This window comes from Microchirus variegatus, assembly GCF_963457635.1.
Source record: "Microchirus variegatus genome assembly, chromosome: 12".
Lineage (NCBI taxonomy): Eukaryota > Metazoa > Chordata > Actinopteri > Pleuronectiformes > Soleidae > Microchirus > Microchirus variegatus.
This window is the reverse complement of record NC_139813.1, coordinates 11,591,087-11,616,987: the sequence shown is the minus strand read 5'-3', so window position 1 is coordinate 11,616,987 and position 25,901 is coordinate 11,591,087. Positions and strand designations below refer to the sequence as shown.

General features: G+C 38.3%; 1 protein-coding gene across 1 annotated transcript; it reads right to left on the bottom strand.

Moving 5' to 3' along the window:
- Positions 1 to 193: 193 nt before the first annotated feature.
- opn8a (opsin 8, group member a) lies at positions 194 to 11,676 on the bottom strand (the record flags this gene model as incomplete). The annotated part of the gene is made up of 4 exons (XM_083898512.1): positions 194 to 559; positions 5,613 to 5,938; positions 6,746 to 7,039; positions 11,604 to 11,676. 4 exons carry the CDS (start codon positions 11,674 to 11,676, stop codon positions 194 to 196), a joined length of 1,059 nt encoding a protein of 352 aa, XP_083754638.1.
- Positions 11,677 to 25,901: the final 14,225 nt, after the last annotated feature.

Here is a 25,901-nt window from a genome sequence, read left to right as displayed (position 1 = left end):
GGACAGGTCACCAGTCCATCGCAGGGCCATTGCACTTACGGTCAATCCATATTTTTTTGGGACAGTGTGAGGAAGAACCTGAAGAGATTGTTTGTAAGTCGGAACAAAGGAGGTAACTTTGTATGCCTTTGTTTTAATATAATTGCATTGCTACATACAGTACTATATTCTTTTCAACACTGTTATGCCACAGTCATATCTCGGTCATGGACAGTCTGTCTGGAGCTCCCATCACACTTGCTACAACCATCTTATCGCTGGTAATGGTGCCGTCAACCATTTTCATTGTCGTTTTTGGCTCTTCAGCAGGGAAACAGACCCGACACGAACGACAAAATCCCAGTCTGTGGAGGCGCAGGCGCTTGTGCCATGCGGTGCGCGTGAAGATGAAATATATGAAAGGGTTGTACATGGTGGCACTCTTAGCAAAGAGGCAGGGAAACAGCGAGATGAAGGGATCCAAGTGGTCCTGCTCCTGATAGTGAAGCATGCTCCAGAAACTGAGAGCCACGTACGGGGTCCAGGCAATGAGGAAGCCTAAGCTGATCAACACAGCCATCTGAAATGAGAAGACATGATGAGAGGACAGGGTTAACATCTGGGCAAGAGTAGCTGACTGATCTAGTAACAAGGTAATGTTTGTGTGATACACATTTAAAACGGTGGGGCATAACTTTTAAATATAAACAAAGGAAATGTTACATTCAAAATTGTCAAGTGAGTTCATACAATGTTGTTAAAAGGCGCCATATGTAAGAATGTGGCCAAAAACGGTTACTCCACTCAAATTCAAAATACCGAGGTCTTTTAGGTTTCGTTTTCTCCGCCATTGTAGCTCAGACGTAACTGGCAACCCGTGGTTGCTCGGCAGCTGAGACTCTACTGACTGCAATTATTGGTAGATGACGTTAGGTGGCGCCACATGCCAAAACATGATTTCAAAACATAAACATGATTTGCAGTCTGCAAAATATTTTTTTTAATGCACATATTTTGTCTGTACTGTTGTTGTTGGTGAGTTCAGTTTGTTATATGAACATTATTCCTGAGTCTCTGTGACATATTAGGAGGATTTTATGGCCAGTAGCTTTAGATTTATTACATAATGCACCTTTAAGGTTATGAGCTCCACATGACTCTCTGGCTTTCAACTGCAACTGTGCCCACAAAGAGTTTCAGAAGTGAATTCTACTTCTTAAAAAACCCCAGTCATTCACCAATTTGACAGGATAAATTCTCTTGCCCCAGCTCGCCTCTGTGCTGCCGCTGCATTCACACTGCTGCTCCCTCATTTATGTAGGTCTGATAGTATTGCTTGACACAGCCCATTTACAGATTTTCAGACACAGTGTGCAAATCATATGGTTTGTTCACAAGGCCTAAGCAGAGGCAGAATAATAATAGTCCCCAAAAAAAACATACACACTGCAGCTTTAATTAAAAAAAAAAATATATATATATATATATATATATATATATATATATATGGGTGGTTCTGTGAGGCAATGGGAATGATTAGTGGGGAAAAATAGCTCCCAGACTACAACAAAATTAGCTATTTCAGTTGATAAAAGAGGAACCTTTGAGGAACTAATAAGGATAGGTAATAAACATGTATTGTTTTTAAATGATTATTGTTGTCAAATCAATAGTGTGAATTTTGTGGACAAGTGTGTGGAAAAAAAGAATGTGTAGTTAAAAATGTGAGACTGATAATAATTTGTGGTGGGCAATGCCTGATAAACTGAAATACAATAATACAAGGGCCAAGTTATCATGTTATTATCAGTATGTTGTGATCAGTCAGGTGAGGAGATATGCAACAGTTATTGTTTAAAAACAGACACACACATTGTCATGCGACGAACAGGTACATGGTTCTGACTTATACCTGAAAGACCTTTTACTGTGTGATGCAATCAATGTTTCCATGGTTACACTGGAAGGATCACACCGGTTATTATGAGAAACGTGTCCATCTGATGGGATATGCAGGAATAGACAGCCAATTTGAGTTTGACCGAAGACACTAATTAAATAATTGTTGATAAGATCAAATAATTGTTGATGAGTGGGGGGAGAGAGTTTTATTTGTTTTCCTATTAAATTCCTCCTTTCTTCGCGTTTCACAGGAATAAAGAGTTCAAATGTTGAATTCCTAACCTGATGCACCAGATGGTTAATTACACATAACCATATGAAAGAGCTTCACTGGAAAGGGTTTGCAAAAGTCAATCACTTTCAATTAAGAAACCTGGCAAGTGCTGAAACATCTATCGTCATCAATCACGGTGAGGAGAGCCAGTTCGAGGGAGAGTGAAAACTCTTTTCATCTTTCATCAAAAGCTTTCTGTGCAGTTCTTTGTTGATTGTTGCTTTTTTTAATGACAAAATAACTGATGTAATAAGAGTTATGCCTAGTTTCGTTTTTGTCACACCAAAAAAAAACCCCATGACTGCCCTCACTCTTAAGCCGTTCCGTTCAAATCACTGTAAATTGACCACAAGCAAGAGGAAGTCTAACCTACAGTGGTTTAGAAAGTCCCACATAAACATTAATTGCAAAATATGTGAAAGAATAAGACCTGTCAGTGACCAAAGATAACACTCTCTGTATTCTGAGACGTTCTAAACATGCAACAAAACTATAAACTATAAACCACCCAACTCAAGCTTTCTAGATGTTATTACGTAACTTACAATGGACATTATTATTGCATTTTATTGAAAAGTCACAGACAGAGAGTAGCTTGAGTGCTCTGTGGTGCTGCAGTACTTTTTAGTGGCCTGATAAGTTGAATGCTCTGTTATTATAAAGCACTTTTCTAATCTTGATGACCATATAAAGCACTTTTCTTTTGCCATTCCTCTATTCACACGCACACACACACACACGCACACACACACACACACACACACACACACACACACACACACACACACACACACACACACACACACACACACACACACACACACACACACACACACACACACACACACACACACGTGCGTTCATAAACACACACACGTGCGTTCATACAGTGGAGTTGAATCTATAATATGTGCAGCACTTTTTCACACATCTATCATACACATTCATACACTGCAGCCGCTGCTACCTGACAGTTTTTGGGAGAAGTGCCTTGCCCGGAAACACATTGGACACATGACAACATGACAACTCACCCATAGAACTGCACTAATAAATTACATCTCTAATCTGTGAAGCATTTTAATTAAACTAGAGCTGACCCATTAATACAAGAAGATAAACACAGAGGTTTCAAGCAGTTATCCTTGTGAACTGGGCCTAAACAGAGCCTTATTTTAGTCTCTATGGGCACTACTGGTCCTGATGTCACTTGTTTGACATCGACACTCTCATGAATATGCACACACACACGTCACAGACATAAATTAATACAAACGTGGACATACAATGTAAATGTGATGATTGAGATTGTACTTTACGCTTTAGGGTCTTATACTGGAGTGGTGCTCACATACGACAGATTTTATAATGAGTGTTTTCTGTTGCAGTGACGATGATCAATGTATGTGTGGTGGAGGTTAACTCGTTTTCCAACACTTGAACATGTAGTGTGAGCATTACATATAAATTAGCAGATTAGAACAAGAGGAAACTCAACACACGCACAAAATCCCCTGTGTCTTTATTTACAATACTAATCATCCTCATTGCTGTAAAATGTGTTTTTATTTTGTATACTTGTACTTGCTGGGGTATATTTATTAATACTTCTCTTCCAAGCATGTAGGAGAACCTATGGTAATCTTCAGTTTTCATTAAAACATGGTGGTCTAACATCACTAAAGAAAACCTGCACCTGATATAAAGGGAATATAAAGGGAGCAAGGGAACGAGAGCAATTCATACATTAAGGTGATTGTACACTCAAAAATAATATTTAAGTTTCCATTTATGCCAAATATAAATCATTTCACTCAAATCCCACACACCAGGCTTTTAAAGCAGCAGTGTGTGACATTATTCATGCATTCATTATTTTTATAACATGAGACCTTCATCAACCACCACTGTTGCCTGTAGAATATAAAAGATGCCTTATGCCTCTGGTTAAACATCACTGGCTAACCGTTATTGAAGCAGTGAGTAGTGAGTAGCAAGTAGGGCAGAAAAGCTGATGTGTCGACATCTGTGGAACAAGTCGACAATTCAAAGCCGTTGAGTCCCATCAGCCCTGGGAGTGGCTACGATGGAGATGGTGAGTTTTGGTGGTTGGTTAAAATTACCTGAAAATTTAAGGTTATACCCATGTTTTGTTTTGTTTAAATGTCTTTCAGAAATCATGTTGATTCTTGTTTTTTTTTTTTTTAAAGTGTGCTTTACTATACACATATTGACTGTTAATGTTACAGAGAAGTTGAATAAAAGTTGCTCATTGTTGTACAGCTGTGTTCCTCCGCTGTGTCAATGTGATGATGTGACATCGACTTCGATTTCATTGACAGATAAGTAGACCTGAATAAATGAGAGGCCACTAATGCCCTATAGTGAGTAGTTTGTGAAGTGGTGGAGTCTGCTATGATCAATAAATGACCTCCTCTCAGCTCAACCATGACTCCAACAGAGCCAAACAAAGAGATAACTGTGTTGCTTTAGTTATCTCATCAATGTAGATCTTCTAGGTGAGTAAAATACTGCAGTCTCCTCTGTCACAGATTTGAGAAACCTAACCCTAACCCTCTGACACACCTGCCATCTTAGAATCAGAATTAAACCAGAAAAGAACACAAACAAGGAGCAGTGGGCAGCACACATCTACACCTGGGGAGCAAACATTTGAACCCTTGACCCTCAAAGCTGATTTCCCTTCCACTTGGCCATAGGCCGCCACATTTTGTGTGACTAACAGGTGGATGGTGCTGCCCAAACTTTAAAAGCTAAAATATTGACCTTTCAGCTGGAACTTCAATATTTACTGAAACACCTGTGATAAAAAAGAGCTTAGAGGGAACTTGCAGTGTGAGCAAAGAGGATTAGTAGACCGTATGGAGAGGCATTAAAGTAGGTGAGTGCAACCAGTGACCAGCAGTAACTCAATAAACTACGGAGAGCATCAGTGACTGCTTTGTTGCCTAGTAACATTGACTTTTGTGGCTAGAGTTGGTGAGAATGTAATGATTTCATGTGCCTTTGAATTTTCACTTGGCTTATTTTTCTGTGAAGTGGCAACAATTTGACTGTGTAGGTCCACGTTGTTACTACAGTGTTGTTTTGGTACATAGCCCATTGCAATGTGTGTATCCGGAATATGCTTGCTTATAGGCCTGGTTGCCTGAAGATGTGCTTAAATCTTATAAATGTATCTCATACTATTATTATCTGTATCAAAGCTGATATTGTCATTGCTCGTCTAGCTCCATTTAGAACATAAAACAGAACCTGGCTCAAATTTCCCACTTTGCGTTAACATCTACTTTAGTAAAATGTCTTTTGCAAAGTGTTACAGTGTTTTTTGTGGATTCATTTCTTCCAGTACTCTTATTTACAATTCACAAATAAGCTTGTGTGCGATCAGTAAAAGTAAAAAAAAAAACAACACAGTGCCTGCATTGATACTTACAAAGGTGATTTTCTTCTCGACATTGCCGCATTGAAAATCATTGCGCTGGATGGATTTGTAGACTCTGTGCAGCTTCCAGGCAATGCCAAAATAGGTGAAGATAATGACCAGAAATGGCAGGAATGTGCAGAGAATGGACATAGCTATGATGAAGGTGAAGTGGTTCAGAGATTTCCCGTAGCCGGTCCACGCTATCGAGCAGGCGATTCCAAACGGCTCTGGGCCATAACTGCCCCAGCCGAGCAGAGGCAGCAAGGCCCACAGGACTGCGTAAAGCCAGATCCCAGTGATCACAATACAGACAGTTCGCCTCTGGAACTTGAGACCTAGAGACAGATTTTGAATTCACTTCAGTGTATGAACTGTATTGGTTTTATACACTGGATTGTTTTGTTACACACAGCATTTGCCCGATAGAGTGCACCACAAGTCTGCAAGATTTGAATGTATTGGCACAAATTAACCGTCTTTACATCAACCTTTAAAAAATGGAAGCAACAATGTGGACGCTATAGGAGCTAATTTTTAAGACAGACATTACCATTAGGATCTTAATTAAATCACAACATCACCAAAGCTAAGCACACATCAGTGAGGCACAGCTGGGAGGATGGAGGTTGCAGCTACAATGGAGGCTGTTGTAATGAGCTTAATAAGCAGTGGCAACTGTATTTTGTGCAACCTACAACTACAGTAAGAATATTATACAATGTATTTTCCTCTTTTTCTTTTTTTTTTTTTACATCCAGTGCCATTATTTTTAAACCTCACACATTCTGTTATCTACTGGTGTTGCACCTATGGTGTGGTTAAGGTTAGAGGAGGACGTCAAACCAATTGTGTGATCGATAATCCTTGTCAATATAGACTAACATGGCATTTAAAAAGATAAGAAAGCCATAGGTAATGTTTTTTTTGGTTTGAAATAATTGAAAGGCTTTATTTCAAAGCTGATGTCCAGCTTTAGATTTGATTGGGTGGATATGTTATTGATCCCAAAGGGAATTTAGGAAACAGTTCAATCCCTGGGACAATTGTCAAGATTGATTGTTGTCTTACAATAATGATTAATAAATGCCATATGGTGTTTCACTGCGCTGATCTCCCTTAAATCCTATTTGAAATGTCATTACCTGCCTCAGGTGGACTTCCTGTGACCAGGAACCTGACCATCCCCATCACAGCCAGGGTCATGATGCTGGTTACACTGAAGATCATACCCATCAGGCCGTAGTAGAGGCAAGAGGCATCCCCTCCAATCCAGACATGGTTAAAAGCTGAGGCAATGGACAGCGGATACATGCTGAGGGCCATGCCAATGTCTGTTAATGCTAAGTTCACTGTCAGCAGCTCCGGAGCTTTGAGTGAAGTGAGGCGATGGGCTGCATTGGCCAGGACTGCAGCATTCCCCAAGATAGACAGGGCGGCTGTAGGAAATAATAAGAATATAGACTGAAAAAACATCATATAACAAAATCAATATTGTACTGTCTCAATGTGAGGGGATCAATGTGCCTTCATTCAGGGATGAAGGCCACAGGCTGTAATCAATATAAACATCTCTCTGTAACAGGTTTCAGTCCTTCAGTATAGCAATACACTCTCAATAATCTCTGTATTAACTGGGTTTTAAGAGGTGGTCAAAGGTCCTTGACCTCTTTCAAAACCAAAGCTTTCTCTCTCACAGAAACACCAGTCACTTACAGTTAGATATATTTGAAAGATATACAGTTACAGATATATACTGTAGATCTATCTATAAATGCTAGAATTGGGAAATATTTGTGATTAGTGTTAAAACCTGTCAAACTTTTACAGTTAATCTCACTATTAATCCTATCTGCTCAATCAAAACGTAGACAGAACACTCTTGAATCTCTATAACCTGGGCCGTAAATAAATACGCCCTTTTTATTTTTTAAAATTTTTTTTTCCTGTGAGGACGCCACAGGCCCGATAAAAGTGATTGATGGGCTTGGTTCAGTCCAGCGGCCGTATGTTGCCCATGTGTGACTTCTACCTTCTTAGAGACAAAAACAAACAAACCCTTGAATAAATGTGATTCCATGACGAGATTAAATGAGACGCCTGCAGCTGTGTTGCTGTTGATAGAGTGATGATAGAGGGTGTTTGCTGCAATAAAACCTAAAATCACACGATGGCAGCCTGTGGTGATGAGATGTCAGGATTCACACATCCTTAGTGGTGCTTAAAAATGAAGTGAAATTCAGGCATGGCTGTAACTTGCTTCATCTGCTCTCTGAATGTACAGTATATACCCATATGGCCAGAGAAGCACCTTAGTTCTCTGTGAGGTTTAATTTGCTGTAGGCAACAGCTCCGTGACACTGAATAGTTGTGGACTGGACTCTTTACCTCGCTCCCTCCCCTAAATTATTTTCATCACTTTGAAGCAAAGTGCTTGAATTGCATGGGATTCTAAGAGATTGGAAAATTAATTATAGCATTTCAGTAATCATCAAATCCATTACAGAGATTGGTTGAGGTGTTAAACCTGTAATAACTCTCCCTTATATAAGTGAACGCAAATATGATGAATAAAACATGCAGTATTGTCCTGTTATGTGTTAAAATAAAATTGTAATTTTAATCTGTGAATAGGCAAGTAATGTGTTTTTCCATACATCCATACATCAAACAATCACTGAATACGTGACATGTTTGTTGAAAAAGCCTTCGGTATAATACTTTTTTTGAAAGAAATTCACTGCCGATATGTTAAGATCCTTGGATAGTTTTACTTCCATCCCTGTTATGAAAATAATAATAATTTAAAAAAAAAAAACCACAGTGACGTGCAGATAACAAATGCAATGTCACATCTCTATTCATTGAAGTCTGTAAGTCAATTTTCTGCATTTGCTTTTATCATCCCTTCCTTCCAGCAGCTGACCTCCACGCTGGAGAAAAATAGCAAAAGTGGATATGTTGTAATAACAACATACACGCTTGTCATTTTTAAAAAATTATTATCATTATTTTTTTCATTAAGATGCAAATTTTGCACACATGCAGGCTTTATCCAGTATCAAATTCATTCAAAGTATCATGAGCTATTTGCAGTGTTATGTTCTACATGTGTGCATATGTTGTTGGGTAATCCCGGATGCCTCCGGTAGGGGGGGCACGAGGCGCCATGAGCAGTGAGCACAGCACACAGACTGAGCAACTTGGAAAAGACACACTCGCACACAAGCTGCGGACTTAACTACAAACAAACATGGAATGTTTAAACGTTTAAATACGTCGTGTCACTTGTTAACAACACTTTTAGCATGTTTTTATCGAGGTCTTTTTTCGAGCAGACATTTGGAGGCGTTTTAGCAGGACATTAGCACAGGTGTAGGCGTTTACATACGATGACATACTTAATTAACATGATTATGTACAGCCGTGCTTTTCAGATAATTATAACGGTATATCGTGACAGAGAGCCACCGTGACGCATTTAGAAACATGAGGTAAGTTTTAAAAGAAGATACTATAAGATAAGATAAGTGCTTTTATTAGTTTCACAATGGAGAAATGCAATAAACAGTGAACATGCATTTTCTATGAACGTACAGTTACCACTATATCCACTATTAAGGTTATAAAATTCGATAGAATAGACAGTAAGTAACCAAAATACAGTATGAGGTGAATATTTACAGTGTAAAACAGGATTACACTTGATATATGGCACATACAGTGAGTGCTATATTGCACATTGGATGTGTAACATGTTGCATAATGGTCCACTGAGAGCAGAGCTTGTTGTATAGTTAAGTTTATATGTAAGGCTTTCAATTTGAAAGAAGCCTGTTAATGTTTGTTGAACAGAAACTCAATTATTGGCACCTCAGAATAACACGTGTCAATGTTATTTCATTTCACAGTACATGTTTTTGCATAATTACTGTGTACTTTGTAAATTGTGGTCTCAACACAAGGAAACCATGTCCATGTCCCATGGTATAACTGCAGTGCATAAAACATGTCAACATAAAAATTCACTGGGAGCACATGTGAAAGTAGTTGACAAAAAAAGAGAGAGAGAAGAAATGAAGTAATGAAGTTAATTTCCTGCACATTTTGAAGTTTAATGTTTGATATATGGCTACAGGATACAAGCTTTTTATGTAGGTGCTGGTTGTGAGTGAATGTATATGTGCAAGTGGGCTTAAGACATTAATGGCAATAATGATTGGCTAGTTGTAAATAGAAAATGGGGAAAAAATGCTTATAATAAACACTTTTTCCTGCAGTGAAGGTAGATAAAATGCCATCTATAGGGTGATGTGGCACTTAATGCAAATGGTAGGCAACCACTTGTAGTGTTTGTAATTTGCAGTATCAATTGCAGTCGTGCTAGCACTACAAGGGAAGTTGCAGCATCCAAATGCAGCTTTATTTTTCTAGGGACACACATTTGTATTTTGTGTGTAGAGGGGTAGTGACAGTTAATCCATATTCCACTACAGATCCTTTTAAAGATGGACTGATACTTGAGCCGTGGCACCAGGTCATTTGTTGCGATTTGCTTCACAAGAAAAGCGAGGGGAAATTGTGGAGTGATTCAGTGTGGAGTGATTCAAGAGACACAAAGAGACTCCAGCAGCTGCAGACCTGAAGTGATGGAACATCCCTTTGAGGTACACACACACACACACACACACACACACACACACACACACACACACACACACACACACACACACACACACACACACACACACACAGTTCTCTGCATTTATTTGCCAGTGCCACTTATAACCCAAAGTCTTGCACAGTCACCTTATATGACTTTTATATGCAGTTAATTGTTTTAGTTTCAATCTATATATGTAATAATAATAATAACAATCATGGCATCCGGGCGTCTGATCAACTAACTCCACTTGTCTTATCAAAATCCTACTTTCTCTTGTCTTTACTGACTGAACCCCCTCACCTGATGAGAAGCATTGTTTGTCTACCTGCTGTCTGAACTCTGCTCAGTCACAATATCTCCAATATCTTGATGATGAGCATCTTCATTTACCTTCATATTTGATTATCTAATTCATCTTAGAAACTGGATCCACACACCATCAAATGATTGAAAGTAAAATAGACTTAAAGTTATTGAAAGTAAAATAAATAAGAACGACATAGGCTTTAATCAGTTGTTGTGTAACCTTCACCAGGATCAGTATCAGCTCACGGGCTAGCAAACCCCCTCACTAAGGAAAAAAGGGGAAATACAGATATGTATATGTATATATGTATATATAGACAGAGGGACTTCAGATAAATAACCCCCATAAATGGGATGCATGCTCATTCTGGAGTGGATAATGAGAATAAAACAAGTGAGTGTTTATGTATAAAACAAATTGTAAAAAACAAAACACTTGGGGCTGAGTGCTAGGACAACAACAACAATGATTACAGTTAACAATTATTTCAATATAAATGGGCTTCCTGTATTTATATAGCCCCTTTTTAGTCTAGATACCCATCCACTCACACATCCACACAGTGCATCGATATGCAAGACTTTATCTCACAGACCCATTCACACCCTTCAGCATAACCATCAGGAGCAGCTTAGAGTAAAGTGTCTTGCCCAGGGACACATCGCACATATGTAGACTTGTGGAGCCAGTCACAAACCCCCGACCTGTCTGCCTGCCTGTTGGGACCACTCCACCACTGATCCACGGCCTCCTCATACAATTTTCTTTAGCAGCAATATAAAAACAACTTCCATATGTATCGCCATATTGTTGATACCTTGTGCAAACAAACTATAAAGCTATAACACATGTATACTTGCTGTGAATGTTTTACCTTAGATGTATTTCTGCCCATAAACATGCATTTCAAGAGGAAAAATCAGTCTAAAAAAATTTGACAATTATCTATTTTTTTTATAATTTTAAAAGTTCCCTAAAATAAATATATTAAAGCTCACAAACTTTATGAGTAAACAAACAATGTACTCACCTATTATTACCAGGTACATCCCAGCCCAAAAATCAACAGTAGGTGACAGTTTGGACATGTATTTATCATCCATTGTTGTTCAGTCAATGGTAAACACAGGCACAAATCACATAAAAAAAATAAACGCTTTAGACGTTTTAAAATTGAGTCCTGTTATGTTTTTAAAGGACTGAGCATATTGTTGGCTTTCTCATCATATTCTGCGTGATGTGATGTAGCATCTGACACAGAACCTCCCATGAGTCCTTCTGTCCTGCTACATAAAGAAGCCACACACACACACACACACACCACACACACACACACACACAGATTATAATTAACAACGACCGCATGGCTCAAATGCTCATTTTAAAACACACACAGCCAAGTCGATCCAAGATAATAACACAAAATCATGGAGTCGATAAAATCCACTGAGTCAATACTCTTGTATAAAGTAGCATAATTAGAGATGATATCTTTTTCTTATCTCCTTCGTTACTTAATGTGTCTTATGGCAAATCTTTATTATTATTATTATTATTATTATTATTATTTGTTTTCCCTCTTATCTGACAATGAAAAATTTACTCAACCTTTACTTCCTATGATGCTTTAGATTGAAGATTAAATGGAAGATAAGAGCATTATATTAGTTGTGTATGTGTGTTGTAATTGTGTGTATGTTCGTGTGGCTTAAAGTCTTTGTCAGGGGGATTTACAGTGTGGACCATGTCACTGTCAGGCAGTGAATTTAAAGTGCGTGAGTGCATCATAGAAGAGGGGAATTGTCTTTTATAATGTCGTGTTTTAAACAATGTGCAGCTAACTTGAATTTACAATGTAGAGGTATGAACAGTTTAATGTGTCATTTTCATTACATCGTTTAATTATCTGTTCATTTATACGAGTGACCACTAGTCAAGTGGATGTCTAATTCCCAGAGTTGAATATTTATTCTCAAAAAATTCACAAAATTTTTTTGGGATTATCATCTGTGATCGACCTACATTCTTGACTGTTTGAATTCTGCAGTAAAGACATCGGGAGGTGCCATTAACTTCTTTGAACTCATCATGAATTTTATTCCATCCGTGGCAACATCTCACACACATAATTCAGAAAGTCCTCCGGGCTGTGACTGGATTAATCAAACTGAAAACCTACCAGATTACCAATATTAAGAACAAATGTTGATTAAGGTTTGTAAGACATTATGTCCTAGGGTTGCTGGAATGGAAATGGTTAACAGCTAATGGGATTTCTCTTCATATGTGGAAGTTTTTTTTTTTTTTTTTTACACAGACTTGATGGATGTTTCAACCTTTTACCCTGCTTAATGTAGCCTGCAGCATGTGTTTACCTTACACCTTCTCCACATTTATCGAAGGGATTTTTGCACCTCTGGATGTGTGAAAAGGGCAGTGACGACACCAGAATTGTGGGTGTAACTGAAAGATCCAGTGTCATTATCATTTTGTCAAATTGTTGTCATATGCTGTGGTTGAATTTGGAAGTGGCATATTGTTCTCTGTTTGTTTGCAGAGATGTTCAAAAGCATACCGTGTCAGTGGACATTTCATATAGACCACATGTAGTGCTAATTTAATACCTCTGCTAAAAGCAATTATGGCGTGACACAGAAAATAGCTTTGCTAATGGAACGAGAAAGAGAGGAATGCTGCACCTTTTTAGATAAATTGGAGCAGAGAGTGCAATCTAGTGTGCTGAGTCTAGTTATTAGACTTCTGAAAAACATCGGATTGCCTTGACATTGTCTAAATTTTTCTGTAAAAAAAAACATTCTGAACATTCAATTTAACAAATGCTGGATTGCAACAATATGAAAACAACATTCTGAATCTCTTACTTAATTAGAAAAAAATTAAGCCAAACAGAGGAAATAAATGTGTTGGCTGCATTCTGCCTTGCAGAGAGAGAGGCTTGAGTTAATTAAGTATCAGCGGAAGTGGTGTATATAATCGACATTAATATCATCATGAGTCTCTTATTTACAGTCATGAACATAAGTGTGTATACGTTTGCCATTGTTTGCCATCTGTTGCCATGCCATTAGCAACACTTTTACCCATGGAGTGGTTTTACAACACCACTCTGCTTTTATTATTATAATTATTATTATTATTATTATTCATTACATTTCTAGAGCGCTTTTCTAGACACCCAAAGCGCTTTACAAATTGGCTATTGTTATCATTCGTACATACATTCATCGCATGTTTTTTCGAACTGTGGGAGGAAGCCGTAGAACCCGGAGAAAACCCACGCCCACACAGGGAGAACATGCAAACTCTTTGCAGAAAGGCTCTTGTTCCAACTGGGGCTCGAAGTTGTTCCAACCTGGGATTATCATTTTCTCCACAAATGATAATCCCAACAACGATAATGTAAATAGAGTGTAATATCACTTTTGTAATGGCAATCTTAATGGAAGTTATTAGTGGTGCTTGTAGAAAATGGAGACTGAGTGACAGGTACATGCTTCTGCGGTCTATGTAATAAATGAGGGTAATAACCTCAAGTGTATGCACTACAAAAATAGAAATAATCAGGTGTTCTGCAATCACGTTGTCTAGCATCAGAATAGTGTCACAAGTACAGCATCCACGCATTAACAAATTACCATTATTTTGGTGGCTCAGTCATGGCCACTTTGAGATAATCCAGCCCTGGATGATTAGACACTCAGCCTCATTGAGACTGAATGTCTCCAGAGATTTTCAGAGGGTTTCATCCATCTGCAGTCATTTTCGTGTGTTATCTGTTGGTCTCTTATGGTTCTGAATTGGATTGTGGCAGTATAGGTTTAGAAAACATCCCTGTGACAGTGAGAATTGTCATTCATCAGTTCAAACATGTGCCTTTTCCTCCACATCAATGTTTCTGCATAAAATGTATAGTTCCATATAGTGCTGCAGTCTTTTTTCACATTGTCCTTTTATGTTGTTGTTATTTGTGCATACTAATGTACAAAACTGAATGTGTGCAAATTACCATCAAGTTTTGACTTTGAACATACAAAGCACAAAGGTTGTTATGCTTATTCTTTTATTTTTATAGAGTACAGACAAACGTTTGTTGTCCTGCAACATCATTTGGAAAAATCTTGCTTTGATTGATAAGTGAATGCCATAGAAGCCAGAGAGCTAAAGAATTGTAGAAATGAGAGATAAAAGTGAAATAAATTTTACAAAAATAATGAACAGCCAAGAGTAAAGGTGATAATTGATAGGATAGGAGATAATATCCCTGACTCTACATGAAACTTGTGTTATTACTACATGAAACTGGCTGATAATTTGGAAAAGGGCCCTTACTTCTTTCATAACACTGTAGATTGGTTAATGAATATACTCTGCAGACCTTTTAGTAATGCAATATTTGAGTATTTACTATTACATTTTGTGCACTTCAGCATTCAAACTAGTGTACGCTATATATTTGGTGTCTGTACTCCTGTTGATGGGGTACACTTTACCGTATAGTAGTTTTTTTTAAATTATTTATCCAGAGCACTGTATATGTAAAAAGATCTAGAGCTCCAGTGTTGCATGGTCTCAATTCCATTACTATTATTTTTTTAAATACATAGCATAATATTATAATTCATAGCACATTACTGGAGAGCCACTATTTTAGGAAACAACCAGCAATGATTAGTACACCTTTTACACAACACTGTCAAAGGTTGTTGTTGCCATTGGGAAAATGACTGATTGCTATAATATTAGTTCAGTCAAACAACGCATCAGACTTGATTGATTTGCTTCTGTTCCTATAAGAGGCACAACAACAGATTACACAAAATGTACTAACAATGTGCACTACCTGCATAATGTTTATGGCTGCTGAATAATGTTTAATTACGCCTTTATAGGGTTGACTACCATACTAGTTTTCAAAATAAAGGCACGGAAAAAGGAATGATGTGATCAAGAGCGACTTTGAACAATGTTTTGATGTTTGTTTGGCTCAGATTTGCTGTCACAAATTCAATAATATAATGACAGGCGTGGAAAGTAAGTGGATAATTCAACACTGGTGGCTCATTATCTGTAGCCTCTCATTCATCCTCCGCTCTCAAAATGTTATCTTAGGAGCTGTTCAGTCAACAACCTAATCAATACAACATGGAAACTGATTGAGTTTTCAAAATGACGATTATAAGACTTAACATGAATTGAGCTTAATGGTATAGGTATTGCTAAAGTAGAGGTAAATGAAGAAATTAGTGATATTAACTCTTGAGGGAAAGAACAAACCAGTTTTGTAAAGAAAAGTGCTTATTTGTTTTGGTCATTAAATTGGTGTAGTTTCCTTTCCTCAAACATTTTATCTTTTGATACTGCACATTATAATACACATGTTACACACTTTATAACAGTCCTACATTGACCCAGTCATGAAACATAATCATACTGAGTAGCTTCAGATGGCTCCACAGCACCTTCATCTATATTAATACGTGGACACTAGACCCATGCACTCGAGAAACACATTAACATGATTATTAAATGCTGAGCCACATCATAACCACTATGCTTTGTTGCACATTCTCCTGTGAGAATATGATAACAGATCAATGCAGAACCTGAATAGACATTAGAGTATAACCGTATAATGTTCTTCGGCTTCCAGGTAGAAACTTTTATAAAGTTTCCAGCTGAAACCATTAGTGTTAGCAGAACCCTTGAATAACCCTGTCTTCAGGAAAGGGTTTTTCAGAAGCAAATGGTTCAAAGTAGAACTTCAGCCCTTGGAGAAGAACACTTTTGGGACCCTTATTTCTAAGAGTGTGGCACCAACAAGGTCCAGGTAATAATAACTCAAGCAAGTAGAATGAAAATTGTACTGATATGACAGATGCAGAATTAATTTTAAAATAGCCTTTAAAGTACGTTTGGATGTGATGTAGTGCCTTGAACAATCACACACAAACTTGTGTTAGTTTGGACAGCATTGGTTACCTATTTTATTTTACAAAACGCAAAGCCCTGAAACAACTCTCTTTCAATGGCGATGAGGTCCATCTTTTGTGTATTAGTCTCCTCATGCTCTTGCTGACGTAGAACCAGATTTGCCTGCCTATTCAAAAAGACAATGTCTCAAGAGCAAAGGCTTTTTCCAGTCCTTTTTTTCTGAGACAACAAAAACAGCAGGAAGGAGGAGAAGTATGACACCAATGCCTTTTATTTACCAGCAGTTCTTGTGAATTATATATGGCTTCACTGTCAGAAATCCTCAGTATGTATGATGACACTATCATCTCTGCTCAACTTTCTGTTCTGTTAAATGAAACCACATTTCAATAATGCAGGTTCTCCAGGCAGACTTGACATAGTGTATTCCCTGCTCTCTGCTCTGTGTGAAAAGTCGATGGCATTATAAGAATATTAAATTCAAGCATTTGTAAAGTATCATTTATTATTCAGTGATCTGTCATCAGAAACGGTGAATGAGAGAAAGGCCTAGTCTAGGTGTGTCAATGATAAATAGCATGAAGACGCAGCTTAAATGGATGTGTAGGGTGAGACAATATGCTTTCTAGGATCTTTTACAAAGCCAAAGAAGCATACTAAGCCATTTTTTAAAGTAATACACATGCAAAGTAGAAATCATCGTTTCTGTTTTAACTCCAATAAGTTGTTTAGTCTGACTAAGTCAAACTTAGTCAAATTGCTTTTAGTAAACCTAACCCTTCACAGTATATTGCAAGTCAGTGTGTCACCACTAGAGAGCAGAATAACTCATCTCATATATTCTGTTCACTCACGGTACAGTATCATGCACGATTGTGCACTATGATGTTGTATTATCTATTTGTTCAGATTCACATAAAGACTGGTGTTGGGGAAATTACATTTGGGAAGGTGATTATAAGATGCTTATTATTTCTTTAGAAAACACTGACAACTTCAGGAGATGGCAGATACTACTATCCTCTTAACTAAAAACTTTTTTTGCATCGATTTGACTCTCTTTAAATCGATTTGAATCTATTACACCTCAGTCACTATATAGAATGGTTTTAAATAAAAACCCATAATCTATGAGGTAAACCACAGCAATCCTATTTCCATTTATTTTGTGCCACTCATGCAGGTAAAATGTCTGTCTTTATTTTTTATATAAATATTCACACTCATTTGGTGTATATATATCTATACCCAACATATACTGTATACCCCCACTCGCCCACTTGGGTGCAGATGTTTCTTGGTTTCATGTACGCGTTCCATACCAGCATCTTACACCCTGCTGTCTTTTTGACCATGCCATGTAGAGGCTTATCCTTCCATGTTTGCCCATCTGGCTCCTCTTTTCTGCTAGGTTTCAGCTGGCTGAGGCACTCCTTAGCAGGTCATCATTGGGGTCATCTTCCTGATATTAGCTGTTTCAGCTTTGATTGTGGCTTTGACACACTAGTCCTTGGCCTCTTTCCTTTCCACTTAGTGTACACTCATTGTATGGTGAAGAGCCTCCTTGTCTTGATGTCAGTTTCCTATATCGCTTCTTTTGGCCAGGCAATTATGCCAGCATGTTGTCTTGTTACCGGCAGGGTCAGTTTTCATGTGAGAGAATAAAAACAACCTGACAGCAGCAGTGTTTGAGATGGCAAGTTAATTCTGGCTTCACCAAAAGCACTTTTTCATAGTGATACACGCAGCTCACCTTAATTAAATCCGCTGTGCACAAAGGTGGAATTTGTCTAATCATTTGGGCACTGACATAGATATGCACACATAACATGCACTCACAGCCATTGCTTGTGTGGTGTCATTGTACAGTTTTAAATGTACATTTCTTAAAAGTTTCGTTTTCAGTGAATTTCCCTCATATTTGTTTGAGACAAAAATCTGATAGCAGTTACTGTAAATATAATAAGATGAAGCATCTGGCTGTCAGTCTGCACTCAGGCACAATGCTGCTTTCAGCTGGATGCTAATGTTTGGATGTTAACCTGTCCACAGCGAGAATTGCTAGTATGTTGATGTAAGCTGTCATCGTGCAGATTAACCTCAGTAACTTACCGCCGCGGATGACGGGAATGTCATAAATTCTCCATTAATGTCGAAACAAAACAAAGTAGAAGACACATTTGAATTCAAACCTGATGAGTGCACCAGACGAGAAGTCAAATAATCATCAAAGCGAGCACGAATGTCTGTCCCAAATTTCACGGCAATTCATCCAAGATTTGTTGAGACGTTTCACTCAAAACCACAACTGTCAACCTCAGTCAAACCAGAGGAAAGGTCTTGAGCATGAGTGTCAAACTCAATCACCGAAGTCACGACCAGTTAGATGTCCAAACGCATTCCATATTTATCAGAATGCTTTCAATCCAAACCAGTCACTCCTGAAATCAAAATACAGTGTATCCAGTCTAGAAATAGTACTTCAACAATGATATCTAAAACCAAATGATTAGAGTGGACAATGGCATGTAAAGTATGCTCTGTTTTGTGTTTTTTTCCTTTTTTTTTTGCAACATAACTTAATTTCATCTCTATCTCTGAAACCTTTTAGAAAGGTTTCAGAGATATAAAGGTTTAGACTTCTAAATAGAAAACAATACACATTACATGTTTTTAACTTGCACATTATTAGTACATTCATCATATTAATACATAATAATATATTAATATTAGTAATTTGGTCTAAATATGTTTGGATAGATAATATTTTATTGTGTTTCTTTTGACATCGCCTTGTTCTGCCTTGCTGACAAAGTAGATTGGTATAGCTTTATTGACAGACCCTGTTCTGGCCTGTTTTGGCTGTTCTGGCCTTTTTAAGAGTGATTAGGATATGCATGGGTTATGGAGTGTTGATTGAACAGGGTGTTGCCTTGTTTGTTAGTTCCAGTTTTGTAGGCAGCAATGAAAAATAGAAACATGTGTTGAGGATTCATCATCAGGGCAATGAATGTCTTTCAGATTCGGAGAAATTTCCTCAGATTCTTTCTAGGCTTTTTCCATTGGTGACCATGGACCAGATTTCGTGTCGATATTTGCTGTTGATATTTTACTGAAAGCTAAAAAGAACTTTAAACCTGCTGAATGCACTAGAAAAAAAATCAGGAATGAGAGAAGGGGGACTCAATAAGCTGTGAATGTCTGTAAAAACATTTATAACACTCCATCAGATGGTTGTTGAGAAGTTTTACTCTTGGCTATAGCAGGAGAAAAAGACGACTGACTCATAGACCAATTTTGCTATTCCTAGAGCGATGATGTTACGGTTACTAAAACAGCATTGGTGTCAGAAGGAACGGGAAACTGATTTTTCCCTTTTTACCGGCCTTTTCAATGGGTCTAGTGTCCAGGCTGTCTGTCAGTTTAGCTTATAACAAAGTAGCAGGTGTATTTCAATTGTGTCAGAAGTGCTTTAGTCCATTGATGCCGGATCTTATGTCACTCACTCTAGATATACAGTATCTGGCCCAGCAGCTATTCATTTGAAAGCTGTTATTTACAGTAGTCACTCACAAATATCTACACTTTAAAAAGTGTGGTGCCATAATGACCTGCAGAAAGAAACTCCTGCTCACTATGTGACAGCACGTGTCCTCAACTCACACACCACCGGCCTTTGAAACAAACAAACAAACAAACAAAACCCAGAAACCATGTAGTTAACCTAATAGCTGTTGACATAGTGTTTAAATGACAGTAATTGAAAAACACAGAGTCGGGGGGAGCCTCCTCCTCTGGGGACTTGTATGAGCTTGCACCTCCTGTGTACAATTTAAATAGTTTTACGTTTAAACAGATTAAATGGATCTGTCTAATAAACAGATGAAACCACAAAGGACTGTTCTATTCTGTGTGAAAAAAATGCTAACTGCATTGCTGACTCACTAAAATTGCAGTGAAATTAACCGTACAGCTGAGGAATCCTGCATCAGACAGTCAGTAATTCTATTTCCAGTTAGTCCTCGATTCCTTTGTGTGTGTGTGTGTGCGTTTGTGTGTCACAGCTCCCCCTTTAGCCTACAGGTGAACAGAGAAGAAAGAAAAAGCAATAGTGTGCACACTACACAAGATGTTTTTCATTAGGATTTTATCATCACTGTGAAACAGCTTTTATCATATCTTACGAATTGATAGGTTTAAATCTTCTTTGATGCCATTATCTGTCAAAAGAAAATCTCAAGAACATGATTGGAAAGCACATGTGCACACATGGCACATATAAAAAGCTCCTGCTGATGAGACAAGGGCGACTTGAAAATGGTTGACTGCATCCAGGCTCACTCATGGTGCTGAGCTGAGAGAACAGGCTCACTCCTCCGTGTCCTGTTAGATAAAACTAGGGTTTGGACGAAAGCCATCACTCTGGGCTTGGCAGGATGTAGTGACTCGCTGAGGTTTGAAACCCCATTAAAAATTGTCACTTTATTTTAAGCAGCTGCCACATTTGTGAGTTCCACATCCTTCTGGAAAACCAATCAGCGTTCCAGGGCTGGCAGGGAATTGGCCAAACGACATTCATACTATGATTGTCTGAGTTGTTAAAGTTTGTCTCCCCTAGATGACTTTTAAGGAAATGAGGGCTTTTAATTTTCTTGTCAGCTGAAGTGAAGGCGTCAGTTTGGCATGTTGTGTTTTGAGACGCTGGGAGGATAATTTATGAAACTTTCACTGCAGACTCGTCTCAACCATGATGGTTGCGTGTGGGCCAACCCATAATCCCAACTAGATTTAGTGAATTTTCTACAGCTAGACACTTTACTGCATAAACTCAGAATTCTCATGGTTACTTCATTGCAACCTTCCTTTGTCGGCTTGTAAGTGTACTTTTCATTGCCCTCTAAAGATACTCATTGGTGGTCGCACGTCATGTGATTGTCCACAATGCACTTTTTAACTTGCTGATTTTACAGAGAAGAAGGGGACATAATGCTTAATTTTTATTGTCAATGTAAGGCTAATAAGAGTCCTCCTGACATAGATGTCTGCAACAGACTTTCATTTTTAGTTTATCATAGTTTAACATATTTTGTGTTGTTGCAGAATATGAAAACTGCTTTTCCCTTTTGGGGAAATTAATTTGCTGCTGTGCAGAACTGTGTTCTCCTGCGTTCATATGGCATTTTTGGGGCACAATATACTGCATTATATGGATGCATTATGTATTTACACAACCAGCATTCACTGACATTAATTTTTATTTATATAAATGTTTAATTATCTCTGAATATTATTAACAACCCTGCTTGTGCTGTATACTTTTTGTCTCTGCTTTTAAGATCTTGATCATACAACATTTAGCAGAGCATTTTTGTTGAAAACTGGAAATTAGTCCAATTATAGTAAAATATGTTATTATGAGAAGTTGGTCTGTTAAACTGAAACAATACTGAAATAAACTAAAATAGGGTTTTCACAATTGCAGACTGCTGGCCAAATAGCTGGAAGCACAATGGATAGGACTGAAACAGAAGAAGCAGAACAGACGTATAGGACATTTGTAGGATTTTCCAAAAAACATACTATGCCTTCTGTCTTGAACCTTTGACTCTACACTGCCCTCTATTGTATGTATTGCTTAACAACCATGCCAACATGGATCCATGATGTATAAGTGTTGATTATATAGTATAAAATCAAAAGGCAGCATAAATGAGCCATTGCTTCTTAGAACTTGAGTAAAACTTCTGTTATAAATATAAAATCAAATTAAAGTTAAATATTTTATTGAAGAATTTGGTGTCTATTCTCTGACTATGATTTCTCTTATAGCCATACATAAACATTTGACAGGGCTGGGTGGTACACTGAGTTTTTAGATTATACAATATTGTTTCAAAAGCAGCATAGACTTACACAGCACAAAAGCCGTGCTTACATGTACAACTCTTCAGAGGAAGAAGAGAACAGAGCTGAGCTCTCTCAGCCCCAAGTGGAAGTGTCCTCCTTATGATGTATTAGGATATTTTTTAATGGAGGCCAATGTGTAAGTTATATGTCGCCACCACCACCTCAATTAATGAGCATGACAATGTTTACCTCATGTTACTGAAAAGTCCTACACCTGCTGAAATACGAGATATAAAAGGTATATCGCCTTTCAGACAAAATATACCAGGATATGATCTTTTTGTCCATATCGCCCAGTCCTAACACATCTGCACAAAGCCACACAAATGCACTTTTGTGTGTGTGTAATGGTTTTGTCTTGCCTGCTGGTCATAAAGTTGGCAATTTAGTCCTTATAGCATGCAGAAGTTTGGTGTCACTCCAAGGTAAACCCCTGCACTGCCAGACACAGTGCACACTACCTGCCAGCAGCCTCTGCTCTATCATGGTCTAGTAGCATCCACCAACCCAATGCTTTGTAGTGGGCGTCTGCTGAGCAAATTCACCCACACAGTCTAGTTCCTGTTGTGCTTCTGTCCACAGACAGCCAGAGATGAGTATAAACAAGCCCAGAAACCCAGCTGTTTATTGTTACAGGTATGTGCAGTCAAGGCCTTGTGACAGCGGGCGAAAACTTGACTGTTTATTTTATATCCAGTTCTGAAGTGTGCATGGAGACACACAGAACAGGATGAATAACACATTTGGGAGGAAAGAAAAAAGACAAAAAGCAAAAATAATCAACACTGGAGCAGAAAGATGGAGGGGGATGTGGGTAGAAATATTTGGCAGAATTTTGCATCAGCAGCACAAAATCGTGAGACCGTAAAGTTAGTAGAAACACGTCCACTCATTATGAAAAAAAAAAACACATTTGAGAATTGGATGAAATGGGGGCGAAACAGTTTTGTTTTTGTCCGTGAAGGTTAAAATGTTTGGTTAGGCTGAGTGCCAGTGTGGAGGACAGCCTGCTGTAATTCCCCTGTTCTGGTGGGCCATGAAGCAGAGGTCAGTTAAGTCTGCTGAAATCAAATCCAGTGTCTCCCACCCACAACAACAATGTGGCAGACTGGCCCAAGGGCAATGACATGATTATGCTGTTGTGTTCTGGGCTAAATCTAAAGAGAAGTTTGAGCTCTGCCCTTGCTGTCTTTCTGGATTACATAGACAGGCGAAGGCTGTCTAAGCAAAAGCCAGGTGCTTTATTCTGTCGCCTTGTGTGGCACAGAAACAGCTGAATTAGCAGAAGCTTGGCTATCGTTAGTCTGGTGAACTAATTGAGATCATATCCTCTTTCATGTTTGAAACCTGTTCGACATCTTTGTCAAACAGTCCCATAGTTTTCAGGCCTGATGACAAAAGCAGATACACTACATGCACACTTAGATGGTATTTCTTCTGCACAATGCTAATTTGACAACCCCAGACATTCAGCTTTTAAGGTTCAGATGAAGTGGAGCAAACTCTTTGTCAACATGATAACACATCTGCTCAGTGCAGCATGAAACTTAACTCCAGACTGTAGGGTTGATGGGTTGCATTTAAAAAATACAGCCTATACAATGATGTGGCCTATACCCTTAGGTGGATATACAACTGTTTCAAATGTTACTGTTCCAAGACGCTGTTTAATCTGAATGAGCCATGGTTTTCAGATGGTATTTAGATATGTAATGCTAACAAATGAGGCTTTGCTATTATAGTAACTGGCTTTTAATGTTATTTCAGTCTCTTTGTAGTGGTTGGAGGAGCTTAGATAGTTTCCTGGGGCATGCACTAAGCACGTTTGGGTATGCACATTCTCTTCTTAGCATGTAATTGCAGTATTATTGCCATGAAATATTGGTATACAAAGTTAAAAAACTCAACATTTTACATGGCAGCAGTACGCGTGTGCTTGAATTCAACTCATTCGACTCTGGATCTTCTTAGCAGTCTTCAGACACAACCTGACCTTTGTATACATTTGGACAGCAAATTTATGTCAACTGCCAATGACTTCTATAGGATGAGATGAGACTTGAACCAGTCTAGATCTGAGCATTTAAAGGACTGTTGTTTATTGGCAGATATTGAATATGCATCCTCTAAATATGTTTTATCAGTGTATAATCACTTTAGAGAGGGCCTTGCCTTACGGAGGCTGTCTTCTGCCATTAGATGTTGATTCACACTGGAACATTAAGCTTTTATAGATCTGTATTGAGTTAGTAGATTGATCTCAAATTGTTCCATTCACATTTTGTTGCATCTACCTAACACACCTCTCAGCTCTACATCATGGAAGGCATTTTGTTAGTCACACCCCTGTGCTCCTGACAGGTAATGACTGCATGAGAGGACAGTTTGTCCTGCAGAGCTATGCGGCCTGCAGGGGCCCGTGTTTGGCTTGGATGTCAATGAATAACATTGTGTGGAGAGAGAAAATTAAAAATGCAGAAAAATGCAGGGTTTCTAATTTGCCGGCGAGTGAAACTGATTTTTAAAAGCATTTTTCTTTTTGCTGCTTTGCTTGAAGTTTTGCAAATATGCCACAGCTGAGTGTGAACTGAGCCTCATAGAATTGACAATAATAACCACGTCAAAGCTCCCATGTGAACTTTACCCCCTGTTCACATTACTTCTTGGCAAAAGGCAGGTCCATACTACGGTAAATCCAAAATGCTAGGCATGCCAAACTGATTTCACACCTCAAGTAAAATACAGTATTAAGCTGTCATGAGAAATGCAAGGGCAGCGTCCATAGAGTTAAACTGTGTGTGTTATGTTTTCTTGCTTAACAGAGCATTGACTGATGTCTTATTTACTGGTCTCACAGTATGCATGTGATGCCTGTTTGTGGTCACTGTGGGTGGTTCTCTGTTGTGTCACAGGTAAAAACAAGAAGAAAAAAAGATTAATAGACTTAATAGGAAATCAAGCCTCCAGGAAAGTGAAACACCTGTATTTTGTCTCTATTTAAGTATGCTCATCAATCATAACACTAAATACACTAGTTTCATGTTCTTCTACGCTATCTCTGACTGTGTGTTGAAAGCAATACTGACTAATGACAATGAAAGAATTGCACATTTGGATGGAGTGCTCCACTGTGACTAGCTGCTGAGTTAAAGGAAACTGCACTTGGTGGATTTTTTTTATGGCTTTCTCGCTTTATAAACCTCAAATTTGCTGCTGGGTAACTCAACCACTTCCTCCCTTCCTGTGAGATCAGCCAGTCAGGCAGGGTGAAGCCAAGCAGTACAGGGGCTGCTGTGGCTTGCAAACAGCTGGCATGGTTCTCACTGTACCTTTGGCACCTGTGGGTGGGCGTCAACACTTTTGCTAAACAAACAAGGCCATGATCCAGCTCCTACCACAGTCATGAACAGAGAATGGACTCAGAGCGCCATCTGCAGCAGAGGAGGCCATATAGCAAGACATTTATCTT